The 16419-nt window shown below is 42.5% G+C and overlaps 1 protein-coding gene across 5 annotated transcripts in view; it reads left to right on the top strand.

The window, feature by feature from the left end:
* si:dkey-171c9.3 (A-kinase anchor protein 11) overlaps positions 1 to 13609 on the top strand; it is a 61259-nt gene extending 47650 nt beyond the window's left edge. Inside the window, exons 4-7 of one of the 5 annotated variants that reach the window (XR_010976453.1) lie at positions 1220 to 4606; positions 7165 to 11129; positions 11854 to 11889; positions 12056 to 13609. Coding sequence is in view for 4 of the 5 variants with exons in the window: in XM_068047554.1 (XP_067903655.1) it covers positions 1220 to 4606; positions 7165 to 7338 (3561 nt within the window). In the remaining variant the exon portion in view is untranslated. Of the gene's footprint in view, positions 1 to 1219; positions 4607 to 7164; positions 11370 to 11853 lie in introns of those variants that run through there. The other 4 variants (XM_068047554.1, XM_068047552.1, XM_068047553.1 and 1 more) reach the window with 4 other exon arrangements.
* Positions 13610 to 16419: the final 2810 nt, after the last annotated feature.

The following is a 16419-nucleotide window of genomic DNA, read 5'->3' as shown; positions in this document are numbered from 1 at the left end:
TGGTAGAAATATTCAAAATTACGAGGGATATAGACAGTGTGGATAGAAATCCTTCCCATTGGCCGAAGGGTCAAGAACCAGAGGACACCGACTATAAGGTGAACGGCAAAAGAACTAAAGGCCACATAAGGAGAAACTTTTTAACTCAGCAAATGGTTGGGATCTGGAATGCACTGCCTGAGAGTGTGGTGGAGGCAGATTCAATCGAGGCCTGCAGAAGAGATTTGGATAATTATCTGAAGAGAAAAAAATTGCGGGACTACGGAGAAAAGGGAGGAGCGTGGGAGTGCAAAGAGCCAGCATGAACATGACAGGCCGCATGGCCTCCTTATATGCTGTAACCATTCTATGATTCTATTCTATGGAAATAAGATGGGTAGATAAAATATTTTGGGTCAAATTAATTTTGTGCTCCGTGTCAGATTCAATCAGATAGAAGAATCATCACTGATGCGCACAAAGTCTAAACCAGAAAGTAAATGTTAGAATATTTAATTCATTATGAAATCATGTACAGAATGCAAATAAAAAGAGGGAAACAAAAATGTGATTGAGAGACATAAAAGCAACAGAGAAAAATATCCAACAATAATTACATTCTGAAGGACTGAGACTCCACACTTGTAAAATTTATTTTTCAGTGCCAGAGAGATGGTTTGGCAATAATTAAGACTTATCATGCAGCTTAAAATTCACTTATGCACCAGTCCAAACATTTTCTGGCATGTTTACTGGGCAACTAACCGGCAAGTACTGCAACTTCATGCCCTTACATGGAATTTTGTGGAGGAGAAGTGCAAACCAGGCAGCAATTTCCAGATTTCCACATCTAACAGTACATGTGAAAACTCTGGATGTTGCTATCCAATTTACTCCATAATAATGGAGAATGCTGATAACTTCACCATTATTCTTAGTGCAAAATCTGTGCCAATGATGTTCATATGAAAAGAATTAGGCTAGTAATTTCCTTGGAGCTGCTTCTGCTCTGCAGCTATAACTTCACAGGAAGTACAGCATAAATGTAAATCTTATTTCCGCTGCACTTCTGGCAAAATTTATGGCAGCAGAGAGTGAGCAGCTCCAAGGAAATTCCCGAGCCTAGTTATAATATTGCTGCTGTAAATGTAATCAAAAGTTGAAATATAATCAATATAAAACTAATATTCTTCCTGAAGTACATTCTTAAATTGTTGATGTTTTGTGTTTTGAATAACAGAATTCAACAGAAGGAGTAATGTGCCTGTCACCCTCTCCCAGTTACAACAGTAGTTCCGTATTTCACAGCCTCAGAAAATATGCACTGGGATTCCAGCATGCAATCGATGCAATTATTGGAAATTTTCCTGATACCAACAGTCAGAGTACAGACGGAACACAGCACATTCCCACTAATGATATTTCTCTTCCCGATGCCAATACTTCTCAAAGAATAAAAGTGCCTTTTCCTGATGTTGATACTTACCTTCATCATACTTCCTCTTCTGGTGTTGATATTTCATCTCTTCCAAGTACTGATCTTCCAATATCAGAGCAGTCATGTCAGCAGAATTTAGTTGCTCAAAGGCTTTCTAGTCCTGTGCAACTTGCAGAGGGCATTGAGTTGCCAAATGTAACAACAGGTATAGTTGTGGGAACTCCTTCCAATGCTCCATTCCCCAGTGGATCTCAATTCTTGGAAGTACTTTCCTATTATGCAGAGTGTATGTCGAATGAGATACTTAGTACAGTGATTGAGGATGGTGCTCCTCAGGGGATCAAAACCACAATGAAACAGCCAGAAGCCTGGACATCCAGTGAAGGCCATTTTGCATCGGAGACGGTTTCTCATAATGTCATCCCACACTCCCATTTAAATCAAATTTTTACAGGTATTGATGAGTCCATCAATTCATCACAAGATGATTTAAGGACAAGCAGAGCAATAGGAGCTGAGAGAAACCTTGAAGGATCTAAAGATGGGAGGGAAGATGCTCCTCACTATGACATAGATCACCTGGCAAGCAGTGAGGCTTCCAGTATTATTCAGAGGTCTTTTCAGGAGGTTGGGATTCAAATGGAAGAGACCTCTGCTGACCACATTTCACAGTTGATAATTGCCAACTCATCAGGAGAAGCAGTAAGTACAGTGTTTCCCGTTGTGGAGAAATATGCACTGAGATTGACCCAGGAAGTAATTTCTGACAGCACCAGGGAAGCAAGCTTAGGAAGGAAGGTAACAAGAAACAAACTGCAGCAATTTGAAGAAGAAACTAAGAACTCACAACTTGCTTATGTGGGATCACATAAAAATAAATCTTCAGACCTTTCAGAGATGTCAGCAATGGTGTTGTCACAATCTGACATCCTTACACATGAACTTAATCATCTTACAAGAACAACAGTAAGTTCATCATGTGCTGGAGTTAGACCATTGATTGATCGTGAACAAGTTGAAAATTTAACCAAAGAATCGCAACAGTATTTGGATGGTTATTCCCCAGACAGGGAAAGGCATTTATCAGCATCTGACAAAGAAAGATCAGATTATCATGACTATGAGAAACTCATGTTTGATAAACTTGGGCTCACCAAGAAAAGTTCGTTGGACTATCCTGATGCACCTCCACCTACACCGCTGAGGCCACAGTTAGGTAGCAGTCAGAGGAGTTTTACTAGAAAGCTCAAGGGAGGTTTAGCAAAAGAATTCCTTCCTTCACCCCCTCCACCAACCCCAAAGGAAACCATAAATTTTTGCTTGTCTGAGGAAGATCGAGACACTGAGGAAAAGGCTGAATTTATGAGAAAACTAATGCGATCCTTGTCTCAAGAATTTAATGGCAAAGACACTACAGGGATTTCCGAGGTGCCTGAAGAGGAGAGGTTGCAAAACTTGGAGCTGGAGTCTTTGGCTTCAAAAAGTGAACCAACAGAGAATTCATGCACAGATGAGGAAAAGGTGCAAGACTATTTTAGTCACTTGATGTCAGGTATAGTCTTTTCATCTGCACAAGTAATTTGCAGCATCATGGGAGAAAGCATTGATCCTAAAGCACCTAAGGGCCAGCTATATGATAGCGTTACATTTAGCAATGGATACCAGTCGAACACCCAGGCTTCAGAAGAACTGAACGCACTTTCTTCTGATGCAGTTATGCTGGAAACAGAAAGGATTCCAAATGAACACAATGAGGATAAACACAGAGCCAGTTTTCCAGTAAGACTGGAGGGTCTGTTCTGGGACTATGCTGACAAATTAGCACAGAAAATTATCATTGCAGTCACCAACTTTCTGAACCAAATTGAATTACTTGACCATGAAGAACATAACAGGGACAGAAAAGGTGAAATATCTTCTGCTGAGAATGCAAACAAAGATTGTAGGCATTCACATTACATTAAGCAGTTAAATTCCATATCAGAAGAGTGGGTAAAAGAGATAGTACAGTCTGCACTCCAAGTATTTAAAACTCAGTATCAGTTGCAGCAGGCCAGCGATACCAACACTGTGAGCTTACCTCAGGCTAACAGTGAGTTTGTGCATGCATCAGAACAGTTGCAGAATACAGATGCTGCAGCCAGAAGCACCGATGCACAGCCCTTTTTCATTGGGGCCAACACAGAGCAGCACCTTAGTAAAAACTCACTGGAAACAATGAAATTTGAGGCAAGCAGCCAAGCTGAGGTTCTATGCAGTGATTCTGTTTTTGTTGAAAGGCAAAATCCAGTCACTCAAGGCTCAGGATGCGGAATTGGCATCAGTAACATTGCAAGCCCCCACGAGGGAACAAATGATGTCAATGACAGCAATTTAAGCTGCTGCTACAATCCATACCCATGTAAGCAGCCACAGATAGATGTGAAGATTGAAGAAGTCACTGGAAAGAACCTAAGTTGCTTTGTCCAAGCAAAAACAAAAATGAGCTTGTTTGAACAAAAGCAGGAAAGATTATGTCAGCATGAAGATGAGAATGCATTTCTAGCCCTTAATTTCGAGCCCATTATTGATGAAGAAAAGTCTTCTACCTTGGAATTATCTGAAGTGATGTTGAAGGATCCAGACCACAAACCGGCAAATAAAACATATGCTGAAAACCTAGCAGAAACTATACTGAAATCCTCCTTGGCTGATGCTTGTAGGAACTGTAGTGCTGGACCAGTTTTAAAGGAAGTACCAACATGTTCTCCAAAAACTGATGCATTGTATAGAAAACCTCTTTCAGTTTCCGACAGCTCACGAGAACAGAGTCCAGAGTGCCAACAGAAGGTACAGACAGAAGAATCATTCAAGGACAGAGGAGATGGCAATCCCATAATTCTGAACACTAAATCACAAAGACTAAATGTAGTTGAATATACAGGTGTAACATCATCAAAACAAGCACAAGAGGATCTGAATCAGTCCACTGTAACATTACAGTGGCAGGCTGAAGAACAGGAAGGCTGCAAGGAAGTACAGTACTCCACTTCTCTGGCTCCAAGGGAAATTGAACTTTCGTTGGTGAACTTTAACTCTAAGTCTGTTGCTATTGACGCACAGGTGCAAGCAATGCTGCAGTGGGCAGCAGCATCTCAGCTTAACATCTCCAAGATTCATATAAGGAATTCGAGTGAGCACTTCATAGGGGTAAGTCCTACAAACTGGGGATTATTAAGATTCCTTTCCTACCATGAGATCACAATTTATGTAAATTGGTTATGACAATGTGTGAATTAATTAATTACCTGAATCCAATACTATGATTGAGCAAAGCTGCAAAAGAATGCATCATAGTTATACTGTGTCAAGTAGTTAATTAGAAAGGTTTACCATCATGCGAATATTTGGTTGAAAACATTTTAGGGGAGAAATTTGTCTGTGTAGCAGTTCTACACAGACTAAGTGAATTCTGCAGAGGCAGGCAGTGCTGCGAGCCACTACCTGGACGTCCTGTACGACATTCTTCATTGATAGCATTGAAGATCAGTGGTTCTTCCTTCCTCGAGGGAATTGCCAAATGTCTCTGCATTATGCAAACAAATTTTTCCCCTTTAAGTTTACCTACTTACTGGTTGAAATTTCTGAATGCATCAGTGGATGTATCTGTTAAAGATAAATTTTATTTGTTTTGAGCTATGTCCATCAACAAGAGATCAACCATTGCTCATACATTTGGAAACTTTGCAAAAGATAATGGGAGATTTTTAAAAATTGACACCTTCAGGAAGCCCAGAAAGTTGTTTAAAGAAAGTGTGTAGAGGGTGACTTTCCCTGATTGGTTGGTGATAAGTGCATCACATGACTTGGCACTGAATCATATGGAACCAGAAGGTGCCAGGTTCAATCTTTGGATTGTGCTGAGTCAGCTGATTTCAGCCAAGGTCAACAACTGAAAATTATAATTTGCATCAGTGCTCCTGGGCTAGGAATGGGTTCTGTTTCTGATCAACATCCAGGGACCTCTACTACAAATGTGTGCACAGGTTCAGGCTTGGTTGTGTTGCTCTGACAATGAAATAGCTTTCTGACAATCACATTTTAAACTCACATTTGAGGAATGGTCACTTGGGTGAGTTATCATCTGCATTTTCCATGGACCTATATCTTGGCATGATTCACCGCTTTCAGCGAGAAGTCTCTGCATATGTACACACACACATACAGATTGTATGGGCGTGGGATGGTATTCCCTTTCATTGCATGTTACCTCCTCATGTGGCTTATGACTTCATTCACTGCAGAAGGCCAGAACCAGTAAGCCTGACCAGACTGGAAATACTGACTGGAGATTTATTTTTTTCTGGAGCAAACTTAAAATGCACACCATCTCAATTCAGTATGCAGATAGGAAATAAAGCAGTCTGGCTCCTCCAATGTCATTATATTATTTACAACTTCATATCTACTGAAACCATACTTCAATCAACTGCATTGTATCAGTTGGCACTCAATATCAATAATCTGTCTGTATTTATGAACACAGCTGAATGGCATTAATGAGTTAATCTGCTTAACCAGCATCCCATCTACTGGGAAAAATCAAGCTATGATAGAAACATTAAAAGTGTTGGAGGGATTGTTTGGATATGGTATTCATCCAGTTAGTGGAGCTAACACAGCACAGTCAGCACTAATTAAATGTAATTATTTTCAACTAAGCACAAACAAATGTTCTAAAAATATCATGGCCCACAGGGTGAAGAGTTAAATATGAAGCTGGTATATCCGTTGTGATTTAGAAGTATAAATATTTGCTTCATACTTATCATTCCAATATTTATTTTTGAGGTCATGTTAATATTTTTCTCCCTTCCCTTTAATCTCCCAAACCACTCCTATATCCTGCTTTCGAAACAGCAGAGAGGTCACCTTCGCCTTTACACCATCAACCACTACAAAGTACAAGGGTGACCTTGAGAGACCACCTCCCCACTCTTTCTCTTTTTCTCTCCAGTTTTCCCTTTCTCCTTATGATAAAAAGTTGAAGTGAAATAATACACTGATATTTCTTCTTTGAGATGGAGTCAAGTGACTGACATTGGAATGTATTGATTGAGTAGTTGCTAGATTCTTTGCAAGACTGAAGTGAAGTCAAATACTGTTTCATTTCTCATAAATACATGAGTTTAAAAAAACAACAAAGGCTTCAGCCATGTCATACAATACTTGTGGACTGCAGATGGTGCTTCTCCTACAGTAGCACAACTAAGATTGTGAACTCATTGGAAGTAGAATTAGAAACTGTCTGCCAATGCACAATATTACACACTATAGCCACAACGAATCGTGCCACTGCATTACCCAGTTTATCCATTGCATCCTTTAATCATGTCATAAACAACGTTCCCTGTAAGCTGCGCAGCAACACCTAAGTCCCCGTGCAGGCTGCGCACAAGTCGGTCCCTTTAAGTTACTGCACATGCGCGAGTGCACAAAAAACTAAAAAGAGCCATGCACTTAAATAAATTATGTGCACTTCCAAAAAAATTACAGGAAACGTTGGTCATAAAGCTACTAAAAAGGCCATTATTTCCTTAAATATACATAATGCTTTAATCAATGAAGCTGCTTTATATTGTCTTGCAGACGCTGCTGTGATATCAAGGTGGTCACTTGTTGTACTCCAGTTACTTGGTCTTCAGGACCTGATTGGAAAAGGATTTGTCCAAAAAGTGATGACAGTAATCCCTCTCTCTCTCTTCTAGTTCCCGGCTCTCTTGGCACAAGCTGAAGATGAGGAATGGACAGTGGGAGGTCTTCTTCATGCAGTGCTGAACTTCTATGAAAGAAACCAGACAGCAGACAGCCCAATGCTCTTTGACTGTCTCCTTGAACACCCGGATAGCCTTCACAATATTCCGCACAGGATCTCCAGCTAAGGTCTTGGCTTTTACCCAGAAAATTGCTTAAGCCATGATTCAATCTTTATAGTTTTTTTAAAATGTAGGATGCAATACATTTTCAACATCCCAAGAGAAAGATGCCTGCAAGAATTTGAGTTTGGAAGAAGTAAAGAAGGAATTGTGTGTTGAAACGGTCTCTCATCTGCTCACAATCTTCAGACTAGTTTCAGGTTATGCATAAAGTTCAAGTGCTGTGTTTTTAAAAAGGTTTAAATTGACGGTTTCCTTTATTTGTGATCTGTTCCCAGACCACTCCCCCTAAATGGTAATGATGCAGAGGTGCATCAGCATGCCCTGGGTTGGCATTCCTCATTCACCACAGTGCTTGGAAATCTTTCTGTACAAGCATGGGTGCAAGTGCACCACAAGCACCTACATGCTGTATCCACCATGCCCTCTTTTTGCATTTTTTTTTATTGTATCCTGTTCCTTTTCATGGCAATCATGTAGAGTGCAGAAGGCCTAAAAGAAATTAAACAAACTGAAGAATGTTAATTGAAAACCCCCATTTGAAAATGTCGGTTTTTTTCTGGTTGCCTCAGCAATTCTAGTAATCTGTTGAAGATAGGTTGCTGGGCTGCTGCAACATCCTGCAAGCCCTTTTGAACAATGGTATCTGAAGCCATGATGTTAACAGCCTGCTCTTGTATGACAGCAAACTTACCCGGTATCACTTCAGTCTGAGCTTCCACTGCAAAACTCAGAGTTCTGGTGGAAGCTGCTTGTGCTGCAATAGAAGCAGAGACATCAGCCATCTGACGCTGCCTCATGGTTGGGTTCACAAGTGTTCTGATTGACTTGACTACCACTCCATGCTGGAAAGGATGGGCTGCAAGCTCTGTACTAAGCCAATGCTGGACTTCTCCATGTTCCTTGACATTGAATGCAGGCTTTCTGGCAGGCTTCCCAATGCACCAAGCATTTCATTGTACATACCCATCAGCTATCTTCTTCAGCCGGTCCCATCAAAGTGCTCATCTCAGTCCTCTGCCGCAGAACTCGTGTACAACCTTACCCTCTGGCAAGCTGGCACCTGCACTATCATTGCTCCCTGCCCTGGCTGCAGGCCACTTGCACCCAGTGTCGCTGCATCTAATCTATCCAGTAAGTAATGCGCAGTGGCAGTAACTTGAGCTTGTGGCTTAGAGTGTGAAATCGAGTGTGTCTTCTTCATCACTGTCTTCTTGCTGTCCCTGCACTGCCTGGCCAGGTTGCACCTTTTGGGTATCTGAAAGGAGAAAAGCACAAGGATATGGTCATAGTGAAGGGACAGAGTAAAAGTAGCTCGTAAGTCAGAAGAGAGTGTGAGATGAGGTGGTAATAGGATGTGAAAAGGAGGATACCATTATCTTCAATTGATTCATCTAAGTTTGCATAAGAAAAATGGCTACTTGGGCAACAAATTTGAGTGCTACTGACGTACATGAAATCATTCTCAGCAGCAGTCATAGGCTATGCAGTTGCTGTTCCAGTAATAGCCAGCGCCATCTCCTGCATGGGGGTTAGGACATGCAGGTGCGCCTGGTCCCCTCCAGTTAGCTCCTGCTGCCTCTGGTTGTGCACCACCTTGGGAGAGGGAAGTCTGTCAGTGAGTGTCATGCAATCTCCATGGCTGATGTTGCTGGCAGTGTGTACAATCTCTGAGATGTGGATGTGAGGCTTGAAGCAGGGCTAAGTTGTGAGAGTGAAGTAAAGCATATAAATGTTAGGAATGAGTCTTGATTGATAGAGATTGTTAGTAGGTAGCAGTGGCTGAGGCTAGTGGTGCAGCTGATTGGATATGGTATTTGAAGAAGCATTCACTGACCTTTACTACTCATGTGAGATCATTTGAACTTCTTGCAACACTGTCTTCTGGTCCTTGGGGCTTGACTGCAGGCATCTGCTCTCACTGCCTTTTGGATGTGTTTCTGGAGGGCCTCCTGGCCCCCAGTAGATCCAGGATATCTCTCCTACTTTCCACCTCCTCCAAGGCTTCCAGTGCAGCATCCAAAAACCTTGGAGCCCGCTCTTACGGGTTGTGCCATTCTTCACTGTTTCCCAGATCAGATTCACTTCCTGCACAACTGCCAGCACCTGCTCTCGCCACAATGTGCCTCTTTTAAGAGGTGCAGACTAGCTTTAAGCAGTGCAGCCTAGCTTTATGAAATGCTAGGAAGTTACAATTTTGGGTCCCTGCTAATGTGTGCAGCCAATGAACAGCATGATTAAATCTGGCATTTTAATCAATTTTCAGTGGCTATTGAATTTAGCTCCCATATATTTTTACATTCCCACTGCTTGTATCATTGACAAGGAAACTTATATATTGATTAAAATGTAGGAATTTCCTGATACCTGTGCATTGGTTTAGCACTAGTTTTGAGGATCTGACATAATGTGAGTGCAAAGTGCCATTTTCTGTAGGATCTGAATGCTTGGTTTAATTATTGTGCTTTAGTATTTGACTCAAAATGATTTTGTCCAAGTGACTAATGAATGCATCAATCTTTGCCATCACAAGATTTGATCTAGAAAACTAATCATTAAACCATTTGAGCTAAACAAAACTTTTTCCATGGTTCAGTGAATAAATGCACCATTCACTGTAATATTGAACCACAGAAATCTAAGTTTGATCCCTGATTTGTACTGAGTTAGCTAATCAAGCTGGGTGGGAATGGGGTGTTACATTAACCTCAATATCCCCAGGTTAGGTAGGAGCCAGCTCTTTTCTGCTTACTGTCCATGATTCCTGCTGGTAAGTGTGGATGCATGAACTTTAGGTGAAGACACAGATTTAGAATGGCTCTAATGTTATGATTCACATATGTTGACAATGCCCACAGACTTGTACACAGTTTGAGTTAACATCTTGACTAGAAGGGAGAGAATTGGACAGGAAAGACAAGGCAACAAGAAGTTTGCCTCATGGTGACCTTGTATAATTGGGGTTGTTGAGCATGCAAATTGCTTTGGATGCCTGCCAAACCTGGAAAGGTATAACAAAAGCAAAATAATGCGGATGCTGGAAATCTGAAATAAAAACAGAAAGTGCTGGAAATACACAGTAGCTCTGGCATCTGTGGAGAGAGAAACAGAGTTAACGTTTCGGGTCTGTTGCAGACCTGCTGGAAATATTTAACTTTGACTAGTGGGTGAATGAAATATTTCTGCTTTGTGTTGTGTGAAAGGTACATTGAAATTTGTCTTCAGTTGGACTTTTTGTGAGCTGGTTAACCAACATATGATGCAATTTTTAAAAAAATATTCAAAGCACTACAGATTTGAGTTTGTAGATGATCCAGGGACCTGAGAATAGAAGGCATTATGGAATGTTTCAACCTTGCAGCAGTCTATCCTCTGTTCCTTGCTACAGTAAATGAACTAGGGTGTGTTTCTCCTTTTCAGTCAAATGTTCCCGATATTAAAGATTGTGTTAAAGATTAATATTAAAGGTTCAATGACGAGCCAGATATATTTTAGTGTTCCAAAATGGTGCTTGTTTCACCCTAGGCTGGGAGCAATGCCAGGATGGGCACCGGCTGGGGATGGTGCCAGGTTGGGCATAGGCTGGGATCAATGTCAGGCGGTCACAGACTGGAGACAGGCTTCCTCAGCTAGATCTTAAAAAGTGTTTGGGAGCCAGTGAGGGATCGGGTTTGTGCAGCGCTATCAGAGAATTTGGCTTATTTTACGTGTATGTTTGCTTTGTTATTTATATTTCTCCTTCCTTGACAGCATTTATTTGAAGTATCCCACATATCCTTCTCCTGGTGTAATGAGGGGTGAGTAGATGAATCTACTCCAGTCTCTTTCTCCTTCTGTTTGAGGTAAACTTTGCCTCAAATGTACATGCTACTCTATTTTGATGCAAATTGGAGCCTGTAGTTTCAGTGATCTCACAAGGAATATATTAGAGCAGTGTTTTTCTACTTTATCTTTTTATTTTACAAAATCGTTTTACAGTTGTGTAACAGTTTTAAAATCATGTTCTGCATTTATTAATAAAATGTCAATTTTCTTTAGTGTGCTTTGTCACTACTCATGTCTCCTTGATTTAGTTTGAACAACATTGATTGTGACAGAATGGGAGCTGAATGGACAATTATATTATCACCCCAAACCACATACCACAGACATGGCTTCAGTTCATTACACTACAATTGCCAGAACAAGCCATAAAGTCATGGATGGGTGCAGACTGGGGGCCAGGATATTCACAGGATTTTGCTCTTGTACCAGGATATATTCCCTTGGGTGTTTTGCTCATCTCCCAACAGAGGGTACAGAGGAGTGAGGTCTGGAATCTGATCAGTCACCATCTGCTCGGACAAGAAATAGTCCATGGCAGAGAGAGGGAGGGAGGGCAAATAATGAAGGAGTGGGTGGGGTAGGGGGTAGGATGTGGGGAATAGGAATTAAAATATACATTTAGATCACATTGTCTGTAAAATTGTCTTGCTTTTAGAGGAGGAACTCATAATATGTATTTATTTGTTTCATTTCTAGGTACATACCAAGGATCAAGTGATTATAATCTGATCAGTAAGTCTACTGAGTATTATAGAATCGTACAGCACAGAAAGAGGCCATTCAGCCCATTGTGCCTTTGCTGGAAAACTCCTTTTGAAAAGCCTTGTCACAGATCTCTGCAGCATTCCTCTATACCTCTGCAATTTGTCTTGTATTTTTTTCCTTGTTCATCATTCAGATCTCTTTGTTTGGGTCCATCATTTGAAAGCCTGAGGAGGAACAATGTGACACCCATACATTGTACCAAGCTTCCAACAGTGGCAATGTAGAAACAGGAAGGGGATTCCACTTGTATCAGGCGATGAGCTGCTTAACTAACCGTCCTGAAATTGACTCCAGGCAGCTCAAGGAAAGGCCCTGAACTTTATTTTGCGGGATTGGTGGTGGGGGGGCGAGCGGGTGCTCTTCCTGGTCTCCCCCCCAGATACTCAGTGGCCTGCTGCTGCACAATGCTTAACCTCTCTGGTATCGGCTCCCTCCCTAGGCTCGATTGCTTGTCTGCTGAATCTGGGAGTTGGCTGATTTCCCGCCTTCCCCCACGAGCCAGCTGCAACGGGGCACCCATTTGGCATCACAGTTCACTGCTGGCATTCAAATGCGGCCTGATCATGAAGATAGTTTTGGGAAGAAGTTAAATTCAACTCCTCGATCTCTTATTAGCCATAATGACAAGAAGATTGACACTCAAAAATATTCTGACAAAGCCAGTGAGACTGGTCATGACTGTCTTGTGGTCCTGGAGTTGGATGAGAATGGAATATGTCTCATGAGACAGAAGGTTGTTCTGGATATTTACCTTGCTCTAAATTAATGTACCTGCAGCGGTCATGATGGTTATTTTCTACCCTTGCTCATTATTAATTTCTTGTTGATTACCCAATTAGTGGCTGAATGTCTCCAAACTAGTCTGTTTGGCTCAATGTAATATGTTTAACTTCCTCGAGCCCATCTGACCTCCATTCATGGTCTATTTGGCCACTTGTGGCTTATCTTTTTAAACCTTCACTTTTCTCCTTTCTATTTTCGCCCATTCATCAGAGTAGGCCATTTGCCATCACATGTCCTTATCAAAGAGAAGTCGGAACCATAGGATACTGCACAATCACCAACTGTGTTGTTCCACAGGATATGACAACCATGCCTGTTGATCAAGACAACAGCCTTTTTTTTCATCCTGCTGCTTCTAACTTTTTGACCTCTAGCAAGGACTAACTCTAGCCAACACGTGGCAGTAACATTCAGCCAACTAGGACCCAAACAATTCATGAGGAAGCCACAGTTGGAAGCAACAGCTCATTAGATTAGTCCTTTCAGCCAGAAGAGATCTCGTAAAGCAAACTAAAAACATCTGTTACTAAAATAGCTCCAATAAAGTAAGTTGTGCTTCTTCCTGTAATGGACTGGAGCTTTGCAGCTTCTGGCAAAAGCCAAGACAGGAAATCTTTTCCGTTCTCTGGTCTGCAAACACTATAAGTGAATTTCCCAATGCAATACACAGGAAGATGCATTTCTCGAGGCGACCCACAAGATAGCAATGTATTTGGATATTAGTTCTGGTCTATTTGCCCTTTTCTTACATTTACACAAAGTTCCGTTCTCCCCTTCTGCTCCTTTCTTGAATGTCCCTACATACTCTTAGGGGTGTCCTAGCCTTAGGCACCACCCTGGATTTTGAAAACCGGATACAAACACCTGTGTTTTACAAAAATAAAATTCTCCTTTTTTCCACTTATCTATGGTACAGAGCTATTAGTTATTGAAGTTTACAGTTAATTTACATCAGTCACAAAGAAATAATCAGATGTGAAGGTGGGTTTTGTTGGAGCTATCAGCAGCAATTTAACTTTGGGCTGAATTTTACTGGCACCCTGACATCAGGGGTTGTGGCGGAGGGGCCCGGAAAATGTCTCCGGGAGAGGCCTGCTACGGGCCTTGACGCCAGAAGGCCCTGCCCCATATTGGCAGCAGCGAGGCCTCATGGCGGCCCCCCCGCACCGCCCCCCCCCCCACCCTTCTTGGCGACAGTGCATCCATTTGAATATGTTAAAACATTAAAATGAAGGAATAATTACTAACCTGGTCCCGACGGCTGTCCTGCTCCGATATTATGGTTGATGGCTGGCACTCCCATGTCGTCGGATCTCCAACCGGAGATCCAATACTGGACACTGGTGGGGAGGGGAAGGAGATATGTATTTCAGTGTGGGGAGGGGAGGAGCAGGGTCAAACCTACCTAATTGGTCGAGGGGGTGATAGGAAGGGGTAAAGGTAAAAGTTTCTGAACTTTGGCGGGAGGAAGCGAAGGTCAGGTACCGAAGGTAAGCATTTTGTGGGAGGAGAGGGCAGGAATGACCTGTAATGCTTTTGGGGGGGTGTGGGTGTGGTGGGAGAGGACCTGGAAAGAGTTTTAAAATTATTTTTAATACTTTTGAATGCACTGCTTCTCCAAAAATTTAAGTTGCCTTTTTAAGTCCTTTAAAAGCTTTTAAGCCCTTTAAAAAATTGCGGCGGTTCCAGCGCACTGTCGCAGGACGTTGTTGCCGGGGACGGAGCACCCGCCCCCTCCACGTCATCTGGGGTTGTGGGGGCGGCGGTCCACCATGGCAATGTAAATGAGCTGCCGTGTTTAATATCGCGGTGGCTCCACCATCTTTGAAGCTCGCCGCCGATAGTAAAATTCAGCCCTTGGAAGCTGCGGCCATCTTTTCTAGTTGCTGAGGGGCTGACTGACTGTCCAGGCTAACAGCATTTTATATCTGCTTGCTGGCCTGTGTGGACCTGTATGCACCTTCCCCAATCACTGACGAAAGAAAAGAAATCACAAACTGCGACTTAAAAAAACAATTGTATGTACAATAGAAATAGGGCAGATTTCACAGCAGCAGCAACTTCAGACTATATTATAGGACCACTACTTGTAGTATAAATTCAGGAGTGTATCGTGCAGCTGGTGATGCACAGTTACACATACCTCCTAGAGGATGCACATTTCCTACCTGATCAAGATGCATTGTATGCTATGCCTGATCTGGAAGTAATAGCTTGATGCGGACATTAGCCCAAGTTTTTCCTGTGTGCATTAGTTTTAATGAATCTGTAAATATGTCATTTGTAAGAAAAAGGATTTGTTAAAGCTCAAATGAAGAGGAAAATATCAGGATTATTAAAAAAATTATTCTCTTTCACAGACCTTGATCACACTCTTGGGGCTGAATTTTATGAGCCTGCTGCGGCGGCTCATTTGAATAGCCACGGCGGCTGTCCCCAGCAATGGCATCTTTAAATATTTCAAAAAAAAGTAATGAAATTAAATAAATGCACCTCTTTTGCCCCTCTCCCACCCCCAATAACAATTAAATTGACCATTTGCCCTTCCTCCTCACAAAACACTTGCGTTCACCATCTGACCTTCTCCCCTCGAAGAGCACAAACTTTTAAACTACAATCCTTCCCACCATCCCCCATACCCATGATGTTAATTTGACCCCGTCCCCTCCACCTTCGCACTGAGAAACTTACCTCGCCCACCCCTCCCCACCAGTGTTGCTCCTCGTTTCCCCGGACGGGGATCCAAAGGCGCGGGAGTGCCGGCTGCTGGGCCGAAGATCGCATGGGGACATCAGGATTAATGGTAGGTACATGCAAATCTACTAATTTACATTATTTGCATATGGTGATTGTGCTCACATCACTGAGTGGCGGGGAGAGGGGGAGGGGATGCCACCACGGTGACTCGCTGCCGCTGGGAGGATCGGGCCGGGCGCTGCTGGCATCAAGTTCCATGGCAGGCCTCATCCGGGGCCATCTTCAGGCCCCTCCGCTACGATCCCGACGTTGGGGGCTCTTAAAAATCCAGCCCTTGATTTTTTTTTCTCCAAAGATCTCTGAGCGAGCATGTTAGTTCCCCACTCAGCCCACTGTATATCCCTAAACATTGCACAATTCTGAAAGAAATTCACAAAACATAAGCATCCCATCTTTCACTCTATCCAATAACTTTCACCCACATAGACCTCCACTCTCTGAGGTGTCTTGGTCTTGCCTTCTGTTCCATTCTTCAAACTTTGATCTCTCATTTGGCCTGGGTCGTAATGTTTTCTGTGTTTGTGGGCATCCAAGACCCAATAGTTCAGTGCACCTTTCTGGGTTTTTTTGCCCCTCAATGGTGCACACATAAACTTATTTTTATTTATTTAGAGATACAGCATTGAAACGGGCCCTTCGGCCCACCGAGTCTGTGCCGACCATCAACCACCCATTTATACTAATCCTACCACATCCCCACCTTCCCTATATTCCTCTACCTATACTAGGGGCAATTTACCTATCAACCTGCAAGTCTTTGGCTGTGGGAGGAAACCGGAGTACCCGGCGAAAACCCACACGGTCACAGGGAGAACTTGCAAACTCCGCACAGGCAGTACCCAGAATTGAACCCGGGTTGCTGGAGCTGTGAGGCTGCAGTGCTAACCACTGTGCCACCCTAAATAAAGATGATGGTTTCATCACAATGCTTTCACTGCTTGTTTCTGTACCATACTG

The sequence above is a fragment of the Heterodontus francisci genome, chromosome 15 (assembly GCF_036365525.1).
Source record: "Heterodontus francisci isolate sHetFra1 chromosome 15, sHetFra1.hap1, whole genome shotgun sequence".
NCBI lineage: Eukaryota > Metazoa > Chordata > Chondrichthyes > Heterodontiformes > Heterodontidae > Heterodontus > Heterodontus francisci.
Note: the sequence above shows the minus strand (reverse complement) of the source record. Positions and strands in the feature narration are given on the sequence as shown.